This window comes from Phocoena phocoena, chromosome 2 (assembly GCF_963924675.1).
Source record: "Phocoena phocoena chromosome 2, mPhoPho1.1, whole genome shotgun sequence".
Classification (NCBI taxonomy): Eukaryota; Metazoa; Chordata; class Mammalia; order Artiodactyla; family Phocoenidae; genus Phocoena; species Phocoena phocoena.
The window spans coordinates 99,635,055-99,660,711 of NC_089220.1; the positions used below are offsets into that span (position 1 = coordinate 99,635,055).

Sequence of the window (25,657 nt, forward strand, 5' to 3'; positions counted from 1 at the left end):
GTTTCAGTGGGTTGTGTAGGCTTCCTGGTGGAGGGGACTAGTGCCTGTGTTGTGCTGGATGAGGCTGGATCTTGTCTCTGTAGTGGGCAGGTTCACGTCTGGTGGTGTGTTTTGGGGTGTCTGTGGCCTTATTATGATTTTAGGCAGCCTCTCTGCTAATGGGTGGGGTTGTGTTCCTGTTTTGCTAGTTGTTTGGCATAGGTTGTCCAGCACTGTGGCTTGCTGGTCGTTGAGTGAAGCTGGGTGCTGGTGTTAAGATGGAGGTCTCTGGGAGATTTCCACCATTTAATATCATGTGGAGCTGGGAGGTCTCTTGTTGACCAGTGTCCTGAAGTTGGCTCTCCTACCTCAGAGGCAGAGCCCTGACTCCTGGGCTGGAGCACCAAGAGCCTTTCATTCACACGGCTCAGAATAAAAGGGAGAAAAAGTAGAGAGAATTAGTAGAAGTATGAGGAAAGAAAGAAGGAAAGGAGGAAAGCAAGGAAGGAAGAAAGAAGCAAAGAAGGAAAGAAAGGAGGGAGGGAGGGAGGAAGGAAGGAGTGAAAGAAGGAGAAAATGTAGAGAGAATTAGTAGAAGTATGAGGAAAGAAAGAAGGAAAGGAGAAAAGGAAGGAAGGAAGAAAGAAGCAAAGAAGGAAAGAAAGGAGTGAGGGAGGAAGGAAGGAAGGAAGGAGGGAAAGAAGGAAAAAAGAAAGAAGATACAGTAAAAATAAAATTATAATATAGTTATTGAACTAAAAAATATTTAGAAAAAAATAAAAGGGACGGATAGAACCCTAGGACAAATGTTGGAAGCAAAGCTATATAGAGAAAATCTTACACAGAAGCATATACATACACGTTCACAAAAAGAGGAAAAGGGAAAAAAATCACAGATCTCGCTCCTAAATTCCACCTCTTCTATTTGGGAACACTCCCTGTCTATTCGGGTATTCCACAGATGCAGGGCACATCAAGTTGATTGTGGAGCTTCAATCCGCCGCCTCCACGGCTGCCGGGAGAGACCTCCCCCTCTCCTCCCTGCTCTCACAGCTCACAGGAGCTCAGCTTTGTACCCGGCCCTGCCCCTGCGCGCAGGTCGCTGGAGGGCGTCTGTTTTTTGTTCAGAGAGGACGGGGTTAAAGGAGCCGCTGATTAGGGAGCTCCGGCTCACTCGGGCCGGGGGTTGGGGGATGGGGGAAGGAGGGGCACTGTGTGCGGGGCGGGCCTGTGGTGGCAGAGGCGGCGTGACGTTGCACCAGCCTGAGGCCCGCCGTGCGTACTCCCGGGGAAGTTGTCCCAGGATCCCGGGAACCTGGCAGTGGCGGCCTGCACAGGCTCCGCGGAAGAGGGGCGCGGAGAGTGACCTGCGCTCGCACACAGCCCCCCTGGTGGCGGCAGCAGCAGCCCTAGCGTCTCCCGCCCGTCTCTGGGGTCCGTGGTTCTGGCCGCGGCTCGCGCCCGTCTCTGGGGTTCGCGCTTCCAGCCGCGGCTCGCGCCCGTCTCGGGGGCTCGCGCCCTCAGCCGCAGCTCGCACCCGTCTCTGGGGTTCGCGCTTTTAGCCGCGGCTCGCGCCCGTCTCTGGAGTTCCTTTAAGCAGCGCTCTTAAACCCCTCTCCTCGCGCACCAGGAAACAAAGAGGGAAGAAAAAGTCTCTTGCCTCTTCGGCAGGTGCAGGCTTTTCCTCGAACTCCCTCCCGGCTAGTCGTGGCGCACCAACCCCTTCAGGCTATGTTCAAGCCGCCAACCCCAGTCCTCTCCCTGCGCTCCGTCCAAAACCGAAACCCGAGCCTCAGCTCGCAGCCCCGCCCGCCCCAGCGGGTGAGCAGACAAGCCTCTCGGGTTGGTGAGTGCCGGTCGGCACCGATCGTCTGTGTCTGTGCAGGAATCTCCCCGCTTTGCCCTCCGCACCCGTCGCTGTGCACTACTCCGCGGTCCCGAAGCTCCCCCCTCCGCCTCCCGCAATCTCCGCCCGCGGAGGGGCTTCCTAGTGTGTGGAAACTTTTCCTCCTTCACAGCTCCCTCCCACTGGTGCAGGTGCCATCCTTATTCTTGTCTCTGTTTTTTCTTTTTTTCTTTTGCCCTACCCAGGTACGTGGGGAGTTTCTTGCCTTTTGGGAGCTCTGAGGTCTTCTGCCAGCCTTCAGTAGGTGTTCTGTAGGAGTTGTTCCACGTGTAGATGTATTTCTGGTGTATCTGTGAGGAGGAAGGCGATCTCCACGTCTTACTCTTCCGCCATCTTCCAACCCCCGGGGGCTACTCTTCATTGCAGTGCGTGGGCTTCTCATTGAGGTGGCTTCTCTTGTTGCAGAGCACAGGCTCTAGGTGCACAGGCTTCAGTAGTTGTGGCACGTGAGCTCAGTAGTTGTGGCTTGCAGGCTCAGTAGTTGTGGTGCATGGGCTTAGTTGCTCTGTAGCATGTGGGATCTTCCCGAACCAGGGCTCAAACCCATGTCCCCTGAATTGGCAGGCGGATTCTTAACCACTGTGCCACCAGGGAAGCCCCCTCATTGTGGTTTTATTTTGCATTTCCCAAATGATTAGAGATGTTGAGCACCTTTTCATGCACCTGTTGGCCATTTGTAAATCTTCGGAAAATTGTATATTCATGTCCTTTGCTCATTTTTTAAATTGGATAATTTGATTTTTTGTATGTTGAATTGTATGAATCCTTTATATGTTTTGAATACTAACCTCTTCAGCTATATGGTTTACAATATTTTTCCCGTTCTGTAGGTTGCCTTTTCATCTTGTTGATCTTTTTTTTTTTTGCTGTGCAAAAGCTTTTTACTTTGACATAGTCCCACCTGTTTATTTTTCATTTTGTAACTTCTGATTTAGGTATCACATCCAAAAAAATCATTACCAAGACCAATGTCAAGGTGCTTTATCCTGTGTTTTCTTCTAGGAGTTTTATGGTTTCTAGTCTTACATATAAGTTTCTATTCCATTTTCAGTTCATTTTTGTGAGTGATGTAATATAGGACTAGTTTCATTCCTTTTACATGTGAATATCAAAATTTCCCAGCACCATTTACTGAAGAGACTGTCCTTTCCCCACTGAGTATTCTTGGCTCCTTTGTCAAATATTAGTTGACTGTGCATGCTGGGGTTTGTTTCTGGGCTCTTGATTCTGTTCCAGTGGTCTATGTTTCTGATTTTATGCTAGTACCATACAAATTTTGATTACTACAGCTTTATAATGTAGCTTGAAATTGGCAAGTGTGATGCCTCTTGCTTTGTTCTTTCTCAGGATTACTTTGGCTGTTGGGGTCTTTTGTGATTCCATATAAATTCAGGATTTTTTTTCCTAATTCTGTTTAAAATTTCTTCAGAATCTTGATGGGGATTGCATTGAATCTATAGGTGGCTTTAGTAGTATTGACATTTAAAAAATATTAATTCTTCCAATCCATGAACACAGGATACCTTTCAACTTATTTGTGCCTTATCTGAATTTCTTAAAGTTTTCAGTGTATAGATGTTTCACATCCTTGGTTAAATTATTTCTAAGTATTTTATTCTTGATGTAATTCTGAATGGGATTGTTTTCTTTCTTTTTCAGATAATTTGTTGTTAGTGTATAGAAACTACTAATTTTTTAATGTTAATTTTGTATCCTACAACTTTACTGAATTTGTTGATGAGATCTAACAGTTTTTTGGTGGAGTCTATAAGGCTTTTCTATATATAAAATCATATCAACTGCAAATAGAGGCAATTTTACTTCTTCTTTTCCAGTTCTGATACTTTTTATTTTTCTTGCTTGATTTCTCTGGCTAGAATTCTAGTACTATGTTAAGTAGGAGTGGTGAGAGTGGGCACTTGTCTTGTTCCTGACCTTAGAGGAAAAGCTTTCAACATTTCATCATTGAGTATGATTTTAGCTGTGGGCTTGTCATATATGGCCTGTTTTTCATTGAGGTAAATTTCTTCTAAACCTGATTTGTTAAGAGTCTTTATCATGAATGGATGTTGAATTTTGTCAGATGCTTTGTCTGTGTCTATTGACATGATCATGTGATTTTTTTTCTTTCATCCTATTAATGTGATGTATGACATTGATTTGCAGTTATTGAACTGTTCTTGCCTCCCTGGGATAAATCCCACTTGATCATGGTGTATGATCCTTTTAATGTATTGTTCAATTCAGTTTGCTAATATTGTTGAGGATTTTTGCATCTATGTTCACCAGTGTTATTGGTCTGTAATTTTCTTATTTTTGTGGTATCTTTATCTGATTTTGGTATCAGGGTGATAATGGCCTCAAAGAATGACTTTGGAAGCATCCCCTTCTCTTCAGTTTTTTGGAATAGTTTGAGAAGGATAAGAATTAAGTCTTCTTTAAATGTTTGGCATAATTCATTTATGAAGCCATCTGGTCTTGGACTTCTGTTTGTTGGGAGTATTTTTTTTATTACTGATCTAATTAGTGTTAATTGGGGTCTGTTCATATTTTGTATTTCTTCCTCATTCAGTCTTGGGAGACTGTATATTTCTAGGAATTAGTCCACTTCTTCTAGGTCATCCATTTTATTGGTGTGTAATTATTCAGAGTAATCTCTTATGATCCTTTGTATTTCTGTGGTGTCAACTGTAACTTCATTTCTGATTTTACCTATTTGGGCCCACTCTCTTTTTCTTCTTAATGTGTCTGGCTAAAACTTTATCGATTTTGTTTATTTTCTCAAAGCTCTTAATTTCTTTGTTTCTTGTTTTCTCTCTTTTTCATTCTTTCATCTCTATTTCATTCATTTCTGCTCTGATCTTTCCTTCTACTAACTGTAGGTTTTGTTTGTTCTTTCTGATTCATTTGGGTGTAAGGTTAGGGTTTTTGAGGATTTTCTTGTTTCCTGATGTCAGCTTGTATCACTATAAACTTCCCTCTGGGAATTGCTTTGCTGCATCCCATAGATTCTGGATCATTGTGTTTTTGTTTCTGTCTCCATGTATTTTTTTATTTCCTTTTTGATTTCTTCAGTGACTCATTGGTCGTTCAGTAGCATACTGTTTAGCCTCCATGCGTTTTGGTTTCTTTTAATAGTTGATTTATAAGTCTCATAGTGTTGTGGTCAGAGAATAGGCTTGGTATGACTTCAGTCTTAAAATTTATTAAAACTTGTTTTGTGGCCTAGCATGTGATCTATCCTGAGAATGTTCCATGTGCACTTGAAAAGGATGTGTATTCTGCTGCTTTTGGATGGGATGTTTTATATATATCTATTAGGTTCATCTGATCTAATGTGTTGTTTAAGGCCTGTGTTTCCTTATTGATTTTCTGTCTGGGTGATTTGTTCATTGATGTAAGTGGAGTGTTAAAGCTCCTGGCTATTATTGTGTTACTGTCAATATCTTTCTTTATATTTGCAATTATTTGCTATATGCATTTAAATGCTCCAGTTTGTGTGCATAAATATTTACAAGTGTTAGGTATTCTTGTTCATTATGTAATGTCCTTGTTTGTCCCTTTTTCATTTCATAATGTCCTTCTTTGTCTCTTGTTACAGACTTTGTTTTTCTATCCCCTCACTTTCAGTCTGTGTGTGTATTTAGACCTGAAGTGAATCTCTTATAGGCAGCATATGTGTGTGTGTGTGTGTGTGTGTGTATCTTGTTTTTGTATCTGTTCAGCCACTGGGTCTTTTGATTGGAACATTTAGTACATTTACATTTAAAGTAATTATTGATAGGTACATACTTATTGCCATTTTGTTAATTGATTGGGGTTGTCCTTGTAGTTCTTATTTCATCCTTTCTTCTTTTCCTCCCTTCACTTGTGATTTGATGACGATCTTAGTGTTATATTTGTGTTCCTTTATCTCTTTTTGTGTATCTATTATAGATTTTTTGGTTTGTGGTTACCATGAGGTTTATATATAACAACATACACAGGTGAATATTGAAAGTTGAAGATGTCTTAAGTTTGAACACATTCTAACAACCCTGGAGATGAGCAATCTACCCAATAAAGTGTTCGTGGTAATGACCATAAAAATGCTCAATGTACTAGGAAGAAGAATGGGTGAACACAGTGAGAATTTTAAGAAGGAGTTAGAAAATATAAAGAAGAACCAAACAAAGCTGAAAAATACAGTAACTGAAATAAAAAAATACACTAGAAGGAATCAACATTAGATTGGGTAATACAGAGGAATGGATCAGTAAACTGGAAGACAGAGTAGTAGAAATCACCCAAGTTGAACAAAAAAAAGAATTAAAAAAAATGAAGACAGTTTAGGAGACCTCTTGGAAAACATCAAGCATACTAGTATTCACATTATAGGGGTCCCAGAAAGAGAAGAGAGACAGATAGGGGCAGAGAACTTATGTGAAGCAATTGTAGCTAAAAACATACCTAACACGAGAAAGGAAACAGACATCCAGGTCCAGAAAGAACAGAGTGTCCCCAAAAAGATCAACCCAAAGAGATCCACACCAAGATACACTGTGATTAAAATGGCAAAAATTAAAGATAAAGAGAGAATATTAAGAGCATCAAGGGTAAAACAACTAGTTATGTATAAGGGAACTCCCATAAGATTGTCCACAGACTTTCAGCAGAAACTTTGCTGGCCAGAAGAGAGTGGCACAATATATTTAACGTGATGAAAGGAAAAACCCTGCAGCCAGGAATACTCTATCCAGCAAGGCTGTCATTCACATTTGAAGGAGAGAGGAGTTTTACAGACAAGCAAAAGCTGAAAGAATTCAGCCCCACTAAACCAGCTTCCCAAGAAATGTTAAACGGACTTCTGTAAGTGAAAAAGAGAAGACCACAACTAGAAATATGGAAATTACAAAGGGAAAAATCTCATTGGTAAACACAAACATATAATAAAGGTAGTAGATCAGCAAGTTATAAAGCTACTAGGAAGGTTAAAAGACAAAAGTAGTAAAATCATCTATATTCACAGTAAGTAGTTAAGGGATACACAAAACAAAAAGATGTAAAATACGATGTCAAAAACATTAAACATGCAGGGAGGAGTAAAAATGCAGAGATCTTTCTTAATGTAGGCATTTGTTGCTATGAACTTCCCTCTTAGAACTGCTCTTACTACATCCCATAAGTTTTGGTATGTTGTGTCTCCTTTTTCATTTGTTTCACAATCATTTTTTTTTCCTCTCTGATTTCTTCTTTCATGCGTTGGTTGTTCAGGAGAGTCTTGGTATCTTCTTTGGTGAAGTGTCTGTATCAGTCTTTTCTTCTTTTAAAAAATTGTTAAATGAACTTTTTTAGAACAGTTTTAGATTTACATAAAAATTGGGAAATTAGTACAGAGAATTTCTATAATCTCTACACATAGTTTCCTCTGCAACTAATATCTACATTAGTATGGTACGTTTGTTACCATTAATGAATGAATCATTATTATGATTCACTATTATTAACTAAAGACCATACTTTATTCATATTTCCTTAGTTTTTATCTCTTTGGTTCATTTTAAAGAATTGAGTTGACTTGTTTTATAATTGAGTTTTAAGAGTTCTTTATATATCCTAACTACAAGTCTTTTGTCAGATACCTGCTTTGCAAATATCTCTTTTTTATTTCTGTAACAGTTTTTTTGAAGAGCAATGTTTAAAATTTTGATGAAGTCCAATCTGTTGTTTTTCTTCTTTTATAATTTATGCTTCTTGTGTCCTATTTAAGAATTCTTTGCTAAACCTAAAGGGTCACTAAGATTTGCTCTTAGGTTTTCGTATAGAAGTTGCATAGCTTGAGCTTTTATGTTTTGGTGAGTTCTTGTGCATGATATAAGGGGTCAGGGTTCATTATTGGAATATGTGCAGCACTATTTGTTGAGAAGATTATCCTTTCACTATTAAATTGCCCTGGTACCTTTGTTGAAAATCAATTGCCCAGATATGTGTGGATTTGTTGCTGGAATCTCTCTCTTGTTCCATTGATCTGTATGTCTGTCTTCATATTAATACATTGTCTTATTATACCTTTATAATAAATCCTGGGGCTTCCCTAGTGGCACAGTGGTTAAGAGTCCACCTGCCGATGCAGGGGACACGGGTTCGTGCCCCCGTCCGGGAAGATCCCACATGCCATGGAGCGGCTGGGCCCATGAGCCATGGCCGCTGAGCCTGTATGTCCGGAGCCTGTGCTCCGCAACGGGAGAGGCCACAACAGTGAGAGGCCCGCGCACCGCAAAAAAAAAAAAAAAAAAAAAAAAAAAAAATCCTGAAATCGTGTAATTTCTTTTAATTAGTCTTGACATTAGTGTTGTCCTTTCCATCCCTTCATTTGTAACTCCTTTGTATGTTCTTGTAGGCAACATATAGTTGTTTTTCTATTGTTTTAATCCAATCTGACAATTTGACTTTTTAATTAGGAGGCTTAGACCATTACCTTTAATATGATTATTAGTAATGGTTGGGTCTTATTCTATTAACTTGCTATATGTTCATGCTCTTTCTTCCTGTTTCTTATTTTTCTCCTTTTGAATATTTTTAACAATTTCATTTTATCTCTTTTACTGGATTATTATCTCCACTTCTTTTTATGGACATTTTATCATTTATCAGATACACCTTTAACTTATCATTGTCTACCTTCAAGCACTTTATGAATAATGTAAGAACCTTTCAGCAGTATACTTCTCTCCTTCCCTTTTTGTTGTTGTCATACATTTTATTTATTATACACAAACTCCACCCTACATTGTTACGTTTTTGCTTTGAGGAGTTAATGAACTTCCTAAATTAAAAAAAAAAAACCTTTGTATTACACTACACATAAAATTTACGCTAATTTTTGAAAGTGTACAGTTCACTAGTGTTACATACATTCATACTGTTGTGTATCCAAACTCCAGAACTCCTTGTTCATCTTGCAAAAACTGAAAACCTATGTCCATTAAAAAATAATTCCCCATCCCCCTCTCCCTGATCCCTGGCAACCACAATTCTACTTTCTATCTTTATGATTTTGACTACTCTAGGTACCTAATGTAAGTGGAATCATATACTATTTGTCTTTTTGTGACTGGCTTATTTCACTTAGCATAATGTTCTCAAGGTTCATCCATGTTGTAGCATGTATCAGAATTTCATTCCTTTTTAAGGCTGAATATTCCATTGTTTGTATGTAACAGGTTTTCTTTATTCATTCATTGGATAAAGCAACCTGGGTTGCTTCCACCTTTTGGCTATTGTGAATAACGCTGGTATGAACCTGAGTGTACGGGTATCTCTTAAAGACTCTGCTTTCAATGATTTTGAATATTTGCCTAGATGTGGTATTGCTGGATCATATGGTAATTCTATTTTTAACTTGAGGAACCACCATACTGTTTTTCCATAGTGGCTGCACCATTTTACATCCATAGCAACAGTGCACAAGGGTTCCAGTTTTTCCATATCCTTGCCAATTTGTTATTTTGTGTTGCTTTTTTTTAAATAGTCATCATCCTATGTTTATTAGGTGGTATCTCATTGTGGTTTTGATTTGAATCTCCCTAAGTATTAGTGATGTTGACCACCTTTTCATGTGCTTGTTAGCCATTTGTATATCTTTTCTGGAGAATTATCCATTCACGTCCTTTGCCCATTTATTAATTGATTGTGTTTTTGTTATTTGTAGGAGTTATTTCTGTATTCTGGACATTAACTCTTTATCAGGTATATGATATGCAAATATTTTCTGTAGGTTTCTTTTTCACTCTGTTGATTGTATATCCTTTGATGTAATCCAATTTATCTATTTTTTTTCTTTTGTTTGCCTGTACTTTTGGTTTCATACCCAAGAATCCACAACCAAACCCAGTGTCATGATCATTTCCCCTACATTTTCTTCTAATAGTTTATAGTTTTAGGGTTTACATGTAGGTCTTTGACCAAATTTGAGTTAATTTTTGTATATGATATGAAGTAGGTATACAGCTTCATTGTTATGCATGGAGATATCTAGCTTCCCAGCTCAATTTGTTAAAGAGGCCATCTTTTCCTAGTGAATGGTCTTGGCATCCTTGTCAAAAATCATTAGACTTTATATGCAAGGGTTTATTTAGGGGCTCTTTATTACATTGGTAAATATTTCTTTATGTCCATATTACACTATTTTGATTACCATAGATTTGTAATAAGTTTTGAAATTGGGGAGTGTGAGACCTTCAACTTGTGTTATTCATTAAAATTCTTTGGCTATTTGTGTTCCCTTGAGATTCCATATAAATATTAGCTAGCATGGATCTATTTCTGTAAAAATGCCATTGGGGTTTTGATAAAGATCATACTAAATCTGTAGATCTCTTTGGGTAGTATTGACATCTTCCAGTCTATGACCACAGAATATCCTTCCATTCGTTTGTCTTTAAATACTTTCAGCAGTGTTTTGAAGTTTTCAGTGTAAAAGCATTTCACCTCCTTGGTTACTTTTATTCCTAAGTACTTTATTATTTTTGATGGTATTATATTTGTAATTGTTTTCTTAATTTTTTTTAGGAATGTTCATTAGTAGTATATAGAAACACAACTGGTTTTGTGTGTGTGTTGACTATATCATGCAACTTTGCCAAATTAATTTATTCGGATGGATAAATTGTGGAATCTTGTGGAATCTATAAGATTTTGTACATACAAGACAATGTCATCTGTGAACAGAGATAATCTTGCTTCTTTTTGATTTGGGTGCCTTTTATTTTTATTCCCTAGCCGCTCTGACCAGAACTTGCAGTACTGTGTTGGATAAAAGTGACAAAAGTGAACATCCTTGTCCTGTCTCTGATCCTAGAGGGAAAGCTTTCAGTCTTGTACCACTGAGTTTGATGTTAGCTGTGGGCTTGTCAATATATGGCTTTTATCATGTTGAAGTAGAATCCTTCTGTTCCTTGTTTTTTAAGTGTTTTTTATCATGAAAGTGTGTTGAATCTTGCCAAGGGTCCCAATGTGTCTCAGAGATGGTGTTGGACTGCTGGTGGGAGGGGCCAAGGTCTAGCGGTGGGGAGGCACCCAGTGCTGGTGGCTGGGCTGGGTCCTGCCATGGCAGGCTGTGGTGGTCCTGCGCTGGTGTCAGCCCACTGGTGGGTGGAGCTGGGTCCCAGGGTCTCTGGCTGCAAGGCCCTGGGGATCCTGGGGCTAGTGCCTCTGCTCTTGTGTGTGGGACAGGGTCCTGGGCCCTCTGGTGGGCAGGGCTGTGCTGTGTTCCAGGTGGCTGTGGGCTCAGGGGCTCTTAAGATAGCCCGCCTGCTGGTGGTGGATGGGGCTTTTTCCCCACCAAGCTAGTTGCTTGGCCTGAGGCTTCCCAGTACTGGTGCTGACAGGCTGGTGGGTGGAGCCATGTCCCATTGCTAGTAAGCTAGAGGAGGACTCTGAAGTGGTGTGTCCCAGCATCAGTGTCCACGTGATAGAATGGGCTCCCACAAATGACTGCTGCCAATGCCTATGTCCTAAGGATGAACTTCAGTTGCCTCTAACCTCTTGGTGATTAGCAGGTGGGTCTGACCCAGGCTCCTTTCAAAAATTACTGCTTCTTTTCTGGGTCCTGCAGCTTTTGAGATTTTGTGTACACCCTTTAAGAGTGGAATATCTATTTCCCACAGCCCTCTGGGTCTCCTCTCCACTGGCCTTCAAAGCCAAACATTCTGGGGCTTGTCTTCCCAGTACAAGACCCACAGGCTGGGGAGCCCAATGTGGGGCTTAGACCCATTGCTCCTTAGGGAGAACCTCTGTAATTGTAATTAGCCTCCCGTTTGTGGGTTGCCCATCTGGGGTATGGGTCTTGACAATACTGCACCTCCACTCCTTCTACCTATCTTGTTGTGGTTCCTTTTTTATATCCTTGGTTGGAGAAGATCTTTTCTGTTAGATTCAGGCCTTTCTCATCAATAGTTGTTCTATAAATAGTTGTAATTTTGGTGTGCCCAGGCGAGGAGTTGAGCCCAGGGTCTTACTCTGCCATCTTGGCAACCAAATCTAACCCACTGTCAATTATCTTTTAAAGAGAAGTTTTTAACGAAAAACTCTACTAGTATTTACCACGTGTTACTATTTCTGATACTTTTTTTTTAAATGTGTGTGTATGTAGATTCAGATTTCCTTCTGGTATCATTTCCCTTTTTGCATGAAAGACATCCTTTCACATTTTTTCCAAGTACCAGATGTTCTTGGAAAGTAGATGTTCCTCTACTTAATAGTTTCTACTTACTTGTCTTAGAGTTCACTGGTCCTTTTTCTCCATTGTCCAAATTGCTGCAGAGCTCATCCAATTAATTTTTACCAAGATTACAAACTCGGTCTTCCTTATCATGGGCAGTGGCTGAATTCTCTGCTCAGCTCTTTAGACCACAACTGTTACCTTTCATGGGTTCCTAGGAGTCTCACCCTGCACATGTTATTTAGGTGCCAAGGATTTGAGGGAACTGTGTATGCAGATTTTGAGGGCTTTCCCACCTGGAAATTTCTACCATCGTGGCAGCAATGCTGTCCAATTCCTTAGCCCAATAAGACTGATACTTTTTGCTTCAGGTCTGTCCCTGTGAACCAATGAACTGAAAAGTGCTCTCAGAAACCAGCTGAATGTGGATCTCAACCAGTATGTTTTCAAGGATCATAACCGTCTCCAGTTTCTGCTTACTACTGATTACTCATCTCTGCCTTCAAATATAAGCTACTTTGGCATTATTGGAATTAGAACTGAGTTGTTATTTTAAAAACGTTTTTTAAAATGCTAGAGGTGTGAGCATCATTAAAAGTTATCAGAGTTACAGTAATTTAGTAATGCAAAAACTAAAAATAGCTTTTATTGCTGATATTTTTTCCATTCAAATACTGCAAAGAAAAAGTGGGATTTTTTTTTTTCTTTTTGCAGGATATAGCAAATGAAGAACACAAAAAAATTGAAGTGTTAAAATCAGAAAACAAGAAGCTAGAAAGACAAAAAGGAGAATTAATGATAGGGTTCAAGAAACAATTAAAATTAATCGATGTTTTGAAAAGGCAGAAGGTGAGTTTATCCTAAAAAACAAAGTTAAAATAAATCGTAGATGTTACTTGGCTCTTTCTACTAAGATGTTTAGTATTTCTACTTTAGATGTGTTTATTTTGATACGCTTAGTCACAAAATTTTATCTACATCAATGCAAGTAAATTAGAAATGTAGAAATAGGACTACTAAATACAATATGGGTACTCCCTAACTAAAGAAGATACCATATGTAGAAATATCTTAGGGGATCCGTTTGCCTCCTGAAGAGTGAAAACTGATTACAAACCACTTCTGTTCACTACACGAGTTACCTAGTGGTAAGAGGATATGAATTCATGGCTTTGCCACTGTCCCTTTTTGCAAAGATTAGGTATTACAATATTAACGAGTTACCTAGTGGTAAGAGGATATGAATTCATGGCTTTGCCACTGTCCCGTTTTGCAAAGATTAGGTATTACAATATTAACCGAGTTACCTAGTGGTAAGAGGATATGAATTCATGGCTTTGCCACTGTCCCTTTTTGCAAAGATTAGGTATTACAATATTATTGAATTGTTCTCTCAACAGGTTGGTACAATACCAGCAGTGAACGCAGGTTTTTAGAGGCTGACCATTTCAAATGTCACATTTATTGTAATTAGAATTACACATTCCTACAACAAAACTTAATTTGATAGCATATTATACACACACTTTTATAAATTTCCTGTTGTTCTGTGGTCTACTCTTAACACTAAATTAGACAATATTTGTTTTTAAACACAGATGCATATTGAAGCTGCCAAGATGTTGTCTTTCACTGAAGAGGAATTTATGAAGGCACTCGAATGGGGAAATAAGTGATCTGCTTTTTAACCTATAGTGCCTGGTGGATATACCCTTTATTTAATTTAAGTTGTAATGGTTTGAATTATTTTTACTCTAAGAAATGAAGATACTTGATCAAAATAATTCCAAATTCCCTGTGTAGATCTGGGGATGTAAAATTGATATCTAATTATTACAAAATGGAAATATTTTATAAAATAAAGCAATAGGAATTTAACTTTTGATATATCTTTCTTATGACCATCTAGCCCTTTTTCAACTGCATTTGAATAGAAAATATTTTATGTTCTAGAGATGTAACTCTAGGTTGTAAATTCCCTGGCCAAATAAGGGAAGTAAAGTTCCAAGACACCAACATAGCTAGAAGTGGTATGAAGAGGTTAGTCTCCTGGGTTGTTGGATTTTATATATATATATTTCTCTATATGGAGTGTGGTGTAGAATTCAGATCTTCAAATTTAGTACAAAAACAATAGTTTGATTAAAAGCAATTAACTTTGCCATTAATTTTGCAGTGAAAAAATACTCAGTAATTTAATTTTTATCAAAAACAAATGTTTTCTTACAAATAATTGTTTATAAATGATGAAATAGAGATGTTTTAGAAAATCCAAAGACAATGGATTCCTACCCTCACCGAACTGTCAGAAGTTACACTGACATCTAGTGGTAACATACAAAAGAATCCAGGTTTACCAAACTTTGATGATATCACTTCTCTTCACTCCTTTTCTGATATGCTTTTCTAAACTCTTCACCAAGCATATCAATATCATCCTCTTTTTTGAATACTCCCTACAAGAAAAATATTTTGTGGGTTACTGTGAATGCCACAATAATTCACCAAATGTTCATTAACGCTAACAGATATACAGACATGAGGTTTGCAGTTATTTCCAAGATAACAAGATCTAATATATTTATGAAAAAAATTTTTCTGAAATTATAATATACAAAATATTCTTAGCCTGACCTGATTTCCTGATTTACCAGATCCTGTGTTAGAACTTGTCATAGGAATCTAGGCTCTTCTGCTTTATTACTACAAGTACTACTGCTTTGATGGGCTGAATAGGAATTAATTTAATCCATACTATACCCTCTACCCTTGTTTTGAAACAGCCCTATATAGTATGTATGATATGAGGGAGGTCAGGGTGAAGAGGTTGAGCTTTGCCAGCTTCATGCATGGGATTGGCTCTTGCCTCAGTTCTGTGTCTAATCAGCAAACATTCAGACCCCAGGTTGGGAAGCCTGATGTGGGGCTCAGAACCTTCACTCCAGTGGGTGGACTTCTGTAGTGTAAGTGTTCTCCAGTTTGTGAGTCACCCACCCAGCAGTTATGGGATTTGATTTTATTGTGACTGTGCCCCTCCCACCACCTCATGGTGGCTTCTCCTTTGTCTTTGGATGTGGGGTATCTTTTTTGGAGAGTTCCAGTGTCTTCCTGTTGGTGACTGTTCAGCAGTTGTGATTCTGGTGCTCTCACAAGAGGGAGCGAGTGCACGTCCTTCTACTCCACCATCTTCAGTTTCCCTCTGAAATCTTAATACCATGTTTTTTTCCCCACTATTAGAGGTTATATGTTAAATGTCACTTACTTTAGGGAGATATCCTAGTAATTTTGTAGCATGTTCTTTGAGAAGTTTTAGTCTTTCTTCTTCAATAATTTCATTAATACATCCTTGCCTTCTTTGCTGCAACTGCCATTCCTCCAGTTCACGTTGCTGGAAATATAAATAAAATTTATTTTATTGTCACAAAACACATTAAACTAAGAATGTGTCAGATAAATTTGTCTAATTTACTCTTGCAGTAAATTAGATAAAACTGATAGGTACTAGATAATATATATCTTTTACATTTTATATATATATATATATATGTATATATATATGTACATATTACAGTCACTATTTCTTTAAAGTTACAAGAAAAGTCCCAGCTATGACTGGGATTTTAGGGAGGCAAGTACATATTTTCAGGACAAGTATTTTCATTACCAAGGAAAAAAGATTCAAAGAAATGATTTCCTAATTAATTCAACAAATATTTATTGCGTGCTTACCATACTCCAGGTACTGAAAGCAGCTTACAGTGTAAGATGAAAAAAAAAGGTAGATAAAACAGAATAGGGATATCTAAAAGGTAAGTACTGCCATATAAAGTTTTGTAAAGCCTGTATGAAGCACAAGAGTTCCAACAGGCAAGAGTTCCAACAGGCAAGAGTTCTGATAGAGGCCTTTTCCTGGTGGCACAGTGGTTAAGAATCTGCCTGCCAATGCAGGGGACATCGGTTTGAGCTCTGGTCTGGGAGGATCCCACATGCCGTGGAGCAACTAAGCCCCTGCGCCACAACTACTGAGCCTGCACCCTAGAGCCCATGAGCCGCAACTACTGAAGCCTGCGTGCCTAGAGCCCTGCTCTGCAGCAAGAGGAGCCACCGCAGTGAGAAGCCAGCACACCACAACAAAGAATGGCCCCCGTGTGCCACAACAAAGACCCAACACAGCCAAAAATAAATAAACAAACAAACGTCTGATAGACAACCACACCAAACTTCTGTGCCGTATAAATATGGAAGAGCTGACTAGCTTTAACACGTTTTAGGGCTTAAAAGAACTCTTATGGAAATATATCCAAAGAGTCCTATTGGATAGCGAAGGATACTAAAGGCAGACCACTGAAAAAACATTGATGAATTTCTGCCAAGAATTACTTTAAAGTAGTATTAATGCTAAACTTTTCTTTGAAATAACTAAAGTCATGTAAACCAGAAAGCAGGATATCTGTCTTTTTTGCTACAGTGAGAGGCAAGCTTCAATATAACCTCTTTAAAGTTACTGAATGAAAATACAGAAGAATGCTAGGACACAGCCATATCCAATGCCAGTTAAACCTGGAATTGCTTCTCCTGAGAATATTTTGTCTACTATCATGTCCGATTCATTTGTATTACAGAATTAGAAGTATCACTGACAGCTAATCGAGAAAAGACTTACACTTTCACCCATGTTGCTACTGAATCAAAGGGTTGAGTTGCTCTTAATTATTTTATCTCTAAGATGAAACAGGGTAATAGAATCTACCATAGAATCACTATACCTGATTTTTTTTTAGAACACATTTCTAACACTCCTTTAGGGTCAAATGTGGTCACAACAGGACTAGGATTTTGCCAATGGAATATAAGCAAAAGTGTCAGATGCCAGTTTCCAGGAATCAATCTTATATCCTTTGTCCCTTCTGCACTTCTTCCATCTGCTGCTTGAAACATGGATATGAAGGTTGAAGATCTAATTTAAACCATGAAGATGATGGCTATAGCCTACAGAAGCCATAACGAAAAGCTAGAAGGAGCCTGGGTTCCTGAAGACTATGAATAAAGTCTCAATTTCTAGACTTTCATGTGAGGGAATGGTAAACTATCTACTAAGCCACTGTTAATCTGAGACTACTTGTAGCCAAGCATGATCCTAACTGATCTATTCCTTATAATAGGGAGGTGCAAGAAGTTCTATAATGTTATGAGAAAAATTCACTCATTAGATTTTTGTCCAGTGATGTATATGGGCTCTAATTTGGGTGTAATACAGGATCTCCCTTCTTAGGATGTGGTAGACCACATTAACTGTTCATCCTAAAAAACATTTTTATAGTTAATTAGGGTAAATATTTTAGAAAGGTATGAAACCAATTTGTTCATGAGGACAAAAAAAAAAAAAAAACAGAGCCTTATATGATTGTGTAATAGAATGGATTCATGATTCTATGATCATGAAAATTCATCCTTGCCCTTGGACCAGAATAGAAATGCGACCCAATCTCACTGATATTGAAATTAAGCCCACAGCTTCATATTGGGAACGTTTACAATTAAAAAAAAATTAAGATATAAATTTTTTGTAAAAGTATGCTTTAGGTAATATTTTCAGATTTCTTCCATTTATAGCTGTCTTGCTAACTTTTCCAATAGCTTTCAGATTAGCTCTGTAAGCCATGAGATAGTAGGACAGTCACAGTCACTGATTCTACCTCTTTCTATACAAGGAGTATTCAAAGCTTTCTGGTCAATTTCAAAAGGCTTTTAATTTTCAGTCTCCCTGATCACTTTGCTCTGACCAGGCAAAATGTTAGGTGCTTTATAGGTAATTATCTCCCTTAAAGGTTACAGTAGATCATGGTTGGTTTATATCAAAGCTACAGAATTGAAGTTTTATCCAGTAGGAATCCACTTAAGCAGGAGGAGGACATAATGAGATTTTTTTATACCTTGCTAACTGGTAGCAGATGCCACAAGGAGACCAATTATAAGTCAATTTCAGTAGTCCACAGAATGATACTGAATGTCTAAATTAAGTTATGAAGAAGAGAAACTGAATTTAAGAGGTGAAATCAATAGGACTGTTGAGGTGGAATCAATAGGATTTGGTGGCTGACTAAAAATTATTACGTAAGAAATAGGAAGAGTCCAGGAATGATTCCAAGGTGATAGCATATTCACTCAGTCACCCAAGCCTGTCTTTAACCAAGATTCAGGCTACAGAAATTGGAGGTTTGTCACCCAAGCCTGTCTTTAACCAAGCCTGTCACTCAGTCACCCAAGCCTGTCTTTAACCAAGATTCAGGCTACAGAAATTGGAGGTTTGTCCGTTACATTCACTTTTGGAAACCTAAATTCTAAGGCACCCACAAGATTTCGAACTGTGTCCTTTAGGCATCTGGAAATATGACAAAAGAACTACGGTGTAAGGGGACTTTCCTGGTGGTCCAGTGGTTAAGAATCCGCCTTCCAATGCTGGGGACGTGGGTTTGACCCCTGGTCAGGGAACTAAGATCCCACATGCTGCAGGGCAACTAAGCCCATGGGCCACAACTAGAGAGAAGCCTGCACTCCACAACTAGAGAGAAGCCCAGGCGCCGCAACAAAGAGCCTGCACGCCACAACAAAAGATCCCACGTGCCGCAACTAAGACCTGATGCAGCCAAAATAAGTAAATAAATAAATAAATTTTTAAAAAAGAGTTGATTAAGTATAGAGGAAAGCCAAAAATTGAACCCCAAGTCTCTCAACACATCATTGCAGCAGTCAAAAGAGCTGATCTCTCTTGGTTTTCTATGACTTCCAGATTCTTTTATCTTTCTGACCATTTCTTGGTCTTGGCAATTTTTTCTACTACTTCCACCTCCTAACTAGAATGTTCTCCAAGTCTCAGTCACTGGCCCTCTGATTGTTTCTCATTATAATATATTATTTGGAAGAATCATCTTAGTTTGAAACTCTCTGTGCTACTTAATGACAGAAGTGCCTGTCTAAGAATACTTGACCTAAGTTTTCTTCTGTTCAACTGCCTTCAGGATTTTTCAACTTGCGTTTCTATTTCAAACTCAGTATGACTAAAAATGAAGTCATTATATCTTTTTGCTCCAATTCAAAACAACAGCACTTGTATTCCTTGAGTTTCTCATGTTTGAAACTTAGAGAGTTATTTTGACTCCTTCCTCCACTCTACCTTATATGGTCCAAAATAATCATACACGTCTCATCTATTCTTCCTTTAAAAATATTTAAACTCTACCCTTTCTCTCTCCTTCCACTGCTCTGTTAACCTATTCCAGGTCATCTCTTCACTCTTAAATTACTACTTTCTCCTCTTGTTAAACACCATATTATGATAACCAGTTTCTACTGTATCATGTCCAGACTCCTCTGCCTGTTATTCAGGTTTCTCCATTTGGTAATTCCATATGCTGCCAACTTGGAATAGCCTTCCTCTGTCTTCTTTTATTCATTTTGTATGTATTTCCAGATAAGTCCACATAGTTCTGTCGTAAAGGTATTGCACACTAGTAAATCCCACACTACCACATTCTACAAATGTTTACATTGTACATTTAAGAACTATATTCTTAATATAGTGCTGTATATAGTCGAGTCTTTTGGGTATCTAGACCTTATTTTCTTTTGCTAGATTAGAAGCTACCAGAATGAGCTTTTGTTTTGATTCCCTCACCAACACTCAGCAGAATGCCTAGCAGATCAGTATCTGTTGATTATAAGAATATCTTGAGATTTCTTTTTGTCTACCCACGCAGGAAAGATCAGCATTATGATATTAATAATCCCAGCTCTGCCGCTTACTTGCTGTGAAACCTTGGGCAATACATATAATCTCTATGCCTCAGTTTCCACATCTTTAAAATGGGGGTAGTAATAGTACCTAATTCACAGGGTTGAAAGTTAAAAGTTATTACTTTGCTTGTAATGAGTATAGAATAGTGAATGACATATGAAAATGCTCAGTAAATGTTAGTTATTATTACTACCACTTCTATTACTACTTAAAAATACTTGCCATATGCCTAATCTGTACTTTTCACATTTAGAGTTCTCTATCTTTTCAAAACACTTACACATTTTCTTATTTGGTTCTTAAAGTATTATTTCAGTTTTACGGATGAAACACAAATAGACAAATCAATGTGTCCAAAGTCACAAACCTAGTTTCCTCACCAATTCTTAAATCCACATTTCCAACTAAGAAATCTTCCCCTGGGCCTCAAAATCAATGTGGACAAAATGGAATTATATACTCCCTCAAAATCTGTTTTTCTTTGTACATACACTTTCTGTAGCACATCAACACTCACTGAAGATGGAAGTACATAATAGCGTTATTTATAAGTAGTAGCCTAATTCTTCTTTCAACTCTCCAGAACTAATTGGTCACCAAGCCCCATCAACTCTACGTTCCTGACATCTCACAGATGGATCCCTTCTCTGTTCACATGGGTTTTCATCACCTATCACTGCGATAACTATAATAACTTCCTTACTGATCTTCCTGTCTCTGGTCTTACTCCCCTCACATCTGTCCTCAACACTGCTACCTGAGTCATCTTTCCAAGTGCAGATCTTATCATGTAGCTTTCTTAATTCTTCAGTGGGTCCCCCTGGATAAAGTCCACCATTAAAATAGCAGCCAGGGCATTCATGATCTGTCTCCTCTCTGCCATACCAAGATGTCCATGTATGTATAATTATCATCACATGCACTTGATATATCTTTATAATCATTGTTTTTAATGTATTTTTCTTAACACCAAAAACTCATAAATGATATGGACTTAGTCATATTTATCTTTGTGTTCTCAACACCAACCAATGTCTAACACACAGAAAGCATCAATACATATTTTCTAGATTCATTGATTAACAAGTGGTCAGAAAATTTATATATCATATGATTAGTAAATGGATATCTAACATCTGGCACATAAATGGTTCTCAGTTAAATGTTTAGTGGATAAATAAATTAGCTGGTTGTTATTCAATGATAATTACCAGAAAAAAACCCAAAATACGTTTCCTTACTTTTTCTGCAAGGAACTGGTTGCGACGCTCTTCAATAAGTTTTTCCACAGCCCTCTTGTGTTCTAGTTGCTTCATTCTTTGCTTCTGAGCATTCATTAATTCTATTCGATCATCCTCAGCAAATTTCGCCAGCATAGCTTTTCTAAAGATCTCCTCTTCCTCTTTTGCAGCCTGAAGTACTAGTTCCTTCAAGGCCATTTGTTCCATAAAATTTTGCTTCAACTCCTTTTGCTTTCTCGATTTCTCTTCTGCTTCTTCCTAAATCACAATACATATAAAAGTTAATTCAGTAACTATGTCTTTACAGCAGATTTATAAAGATAGGGTAGGACAGAGTTTGATTAAGCTTAGTGTTACAATATGAAATAAAATTGAAAAATTAAGGCTTTTCAAGGTAACACTTGCCCCATCCTTTAAAAACTAATAGTTACACAAAGTACATGTTACCCTTGGATTGCCTATTACTTATTTTAATTAATATATATTTACCACCTTGTTTCTGTAGTCAGAATTAATGCATTAACTTTGAAAAGAGCTGATATAAAAAAATTTTGCATATCTCAGTTTATTAAATCTGTCATCTGTATAATTTGTACCAACTATGAATCATTCTAGAAACTTGTGTTCAAATCGTTGATAAATATTTTTCAGAACAATAATCTACCAATAACAATCAGAGTATTTCAGGGAAATTCAAATTTACTTGAAGCAGTTAAAGTCCTTTCCTACAAGGTTTAATTTCCCCAACATTTTATTATGAAAAATTTCAAAAAATACAAAGAATTTTACAGTCATCACCCATTTTTGCTGTATCATCTATCCAATTAGGACCGATGTAAATTTTAAATCATTTGCTAATCTAACAAACTTTGTTCAATTCTAATACAAGCTCCAGGTAGGCCAGAATCTTCAAAGCATTCAAAATATTGCCTTAACAACACCCAGATGGCCAAGGTTCTTACCTACAGATAAAACAAACTACAAGGGATTTACTATAGGCCATCAGGTGGCATACAGAACTTCCAGGAAGGCCAGGGAACCAAGCTGCCCTCACACTGCTCAAGTCCTATTATGGTAACTCTGACTGCTATCTCATTTTGCTCACTTCCGTCTTCACACCTTGAAGTGGGGGTGATGACTGTTGGAGGTAACATAGTTCATATGAAGAATTCTAGCTAAAAGAAGAGAAATATCGTTTTAACTTTATAGTCTTTATAATAAAGACAAATGAATTTAAAATGGGGTAGGATGTGGTAGGAGTAGGAGTGGGTTTTAAGAGAGCCAATCTGCAGTATCAGTTACAGCAACTTTGTTCATTATATTGACCATTCAGCCTCTTTTTCGTCATTTATCCCTATCGAATCCTCTTTTCAAATCCTACCTCCATAGTCTTCTCTAATCACTCTAACTCAAACTTCTCTCTTTGTGAGCTCTTATACCATCTAATAGTCCATCATTTAATTTTATTCCATATATACACGCCTCATCTCCTCACTAAAAATAAATTCATAGATGGCATATCTTATATTCCTTTGGGATGCTGGGCACGTAGTGATTTTGTAATATATAGTTTGTGTTTATTTGCCATATATTTCATAGAAGTCAAAGGCTCACTGAAGGCAGAGATGCTGTGTCAGTTAGCTTTGAATTCCTCCAGAGCTTATCATAGTACTTTGCACAGAGAAATTCAGTACATATTGAACTAAATGAACTGTTGACATGCCTGGCAACCATCTCCCACACAAATTTTAGTTTAATCCAATGGTGAAGACATCTGGCTAAAGAACAGGGAAGAGTTTGGCAAAACAACACACCATTTACTATGTTTTTTCAACCAGAAAAGTATTCATGTACTCTGATGTGTCTGGATCAGGATTATGTAGTTACATAATATGAACTGTATAATTTTCCATCCTTTTCTGTGTTCTAAAACCCATTATGTGGTTTGAGGAACAGCTGTTCACTGAAGGTTTGAAGTAATTTGCTGTAAAACTACTCTGAGGCTGGAAACTTTTTAGAGATGTCTTAGTCTGGGTTCTCCTCTGAAAGCAGAGCCTTAAACAAGGACTTATATATAGATATTTTACTGGGGAGGGAATCTCAGTGGTGAGGGCCGGAGTAAAACAAGGAAAGAAGAAAAGCCAACACAAGGGTACATCACTGAGCTGGTTACCGCCTCAGACAACTGAGGCTTAATCCTGCCAGGACCTTGTGAGGAATGCATGGAGCACCTTTTAGGACCTTCCCAAAGGCCGCCAGGCAGAGAAGAATTTATCCCTCAATTTCTGTCCGCTGTTGGTTGAGGGATGCCCCAAAGGATGTTACCTCCCTGCCCCCACACACACCCCTACACTTTAAGAAGCTGTCAGCACAGGGTCCGTCTGAGCCCTCACAACTGTTCCCCAAAGCTGCCACTGAAATCAGAGGTGAGACTGAGAAGATGTGAGGCAGGGCACAAAAGTCTTGTGATAGAGGAAATATCCTTAATAATCTTATTTTGTCTAGTTTTCCTACATTTTTTGAAATCACTGTATTTTTAATGCAGAAAATTATGCCATTGAGATTTTCATTTTATTAGTAGATAACTGAATAACTTTTCAGTATTTTTCTAATCTACTCTCTTTATAGAGCCTTTATTCCTTCAAATTTTGTTTTCACCTTTTTTCTTTTTTATTACGTTTTTCCAGAGTAAAATCTTTTTCCCCCCAATATTAAGCAACTGGATTAATAAATGCTAATGTGTTCTCCTGATTTTTGGTTTATTTCTACTTGTACCTTTATTATCCTTCCATATTCTTGCCTCATACTTGAATTTATATTGTTTTCTCAGTTATTGAGTTGGGTGCCTACACAGTTTTTTCTAATATTTCTCACTTAATAATTAATTGCCTGGTAGATTTTGATAGGTCATAATCTTATCCTCTGAATTTTCTGCAAATATCCTCTTCAATAATAATTGAAAAGAAAGTTTTTAGATTTTCAGTTAGTAGTTTAAAATATTTGTTATTAATTTCTAGTGATGTTTAAACACCCTTTCCCCTTGTATTATTCCAGTAAATTTTCTTTGGCGATCTAACAGCTTTTAAAGTTACGTACTTCAATACAACGTTACATGGAAGATTAAATGTTCATTCTGTTATACCTCCCTTGGTGATTACACCTTTTATCTGTGGTATCTGGGATTCATTTGATGTTCCACTTACCTAGTGATAACCCTGCCTACCTGCTTCCCATTTGGTCATATATGCCTGTTATGCCTTCCTCCATCATTTTATTCTTAATGCTTTTGGGGTTATTTGACATTAGGTATCTATAAGTGGATTACATTAAGATATTTTTTTAAAAAACTGGACACATTTTATATTCTTATATGCAGTTAATTAAGGATTTACATGAAATAAGTTTTGATATTTTACATGGTATCTATTTCCTCCTCATTAATGAAACAGTATCTAAAATAATGTTCCATTTTTATATAGCTGATAATATTACAGATAATAGTATTAATAGCTATAATTTATTGTGTACTTGGCTATTCATATATCTAGTTTTACAAACTGTTCAAACTTTTGGGAATTCCCTGGTGGTCCAGTGGATAGGACTCCACACTGTCACTGCTTAGGGCATGGGTTCAATCCCTGGTCAAGGAACTAAGATCGTGCAAGCCATGCAGTGTGGCCAGAACAAACAAACAAACAAAGTGTTCAAACTTTGGGCTCACTTAAAAAAACTGGGGGGCTTCCCTGGTGGTGCAGTGGTTGGGAATCCACCTGCCGATGCAGGGGACACGGGTTCGAGCTCTGGTCCAGGAAGATCCCACATGCCGCAGAGCAGCTGAGCCCGTGTACCACAACTGCTGAGCCTGTGCTCTGGAGCCTGTGAGCCACAACTACTGAAGCCCATGCACCTGGAGCCTGTGCTCTGCAACAAGAGAAGCCACCGCAGTGAGAGGCCCACACACTGCAGTGAAGAGTGGCCCCTGCTCGCCGCAACTAAAAAGAAAGCCCGCGCACAGCAACGAAGACCCAATGCAGCCAAAAATAAATTAATTTTTTTAAATGGGTTTTTTATATTCTTTTATCAAGTTATGAGTGTTCTTTATATATTCTGGATAAAGGTTATTTGTAAGATATACATATAGGGAATATTTTCTCCCAAACTGTGGCTTGCATTTTCATTTTCCTAACAATGTTAAGAAATTATTAATTAAAAAATTTTTTTTATTTATTTATTTTTTGGCTGTGTTTGGTCTTCATTGCTGCACGTGGGCTTTCTCTAGTTGCGGCAAGTGGGGCTACTCTTCTTAGGGGTGCACATGCTTCTCATTGTGGTGGCTTCTCTTGTTGCAGAGCATGGGCTCTAGGCATGCAGGCTTCAGTAGTCATGGCTCACGGGCTGTAGGCACACAGGCTCAGTAGTTGTGGCACACGGGCTTAGCTGCTCCATGGCATGTGGGATCTTCCCGGACCAGGGATCGAGCCCGTGTCCCCTGCCTTGGCAGGCGGATTCTTAACCACTGCACCACCAGGGAAGTC

The 25,657-nt window shown here is 38.1% G+C and overlaps 2 protein-coding genes across 2 annotated transcripts in view; one reads left to right on the forward strand and one right to left on the reverse strand.

Moving 5' to 3' along the window:
- TEX9 (testis expressed 9) overlaps positions 1-13,966 on the forward strand; it is a 169,361-nt gene extending 155,395 nt beyond the window's left edge. The window contains exons 12-13 of the mRNA XM_065871733.1: positions 12,801-12,935; positions 13,685-13,966. Of these exons, the coding sequence (XP_065727805.1) occupies positions 12,801-12,935; positions 13,685-13,762 (213 nt within the window). The 3' untranslated portion in view covers positions 13,763-13,966. The remainder of the gene's footprint in view (positions 1-12,800; positions 12,936-13,684) is intronic.
- Positions 13,967-14,275: 309 nt separating this feature from the next.
- Positions 14,276-25,657, reverse strand: part of MNS1 (meiosis specific nuclear structural 1) — a 55,424-nt gene continuing 44,042 nt past the window's right edge. The window contains exons 8-10 of the mRNA XM_065872123.1: positions 21,123-21,380; positions 15,349-15,474; positions 14,276-14,542 (exon numbers count right to left, since the gene is read on the reverse strand). Of these exons, the coding sequence (XP_065728195.1) occupies positions 14,459-14,542; positions 15,349-15,474; positions 21,123-21,380 (468 nt within the window). The 3' untranslated portion in view covers positions 14,276-14,458. The remainder of the gene's footprint in view (positions 14,543-15,348; positions 15,475-21,122; positions 21,381-25,657) is intronic.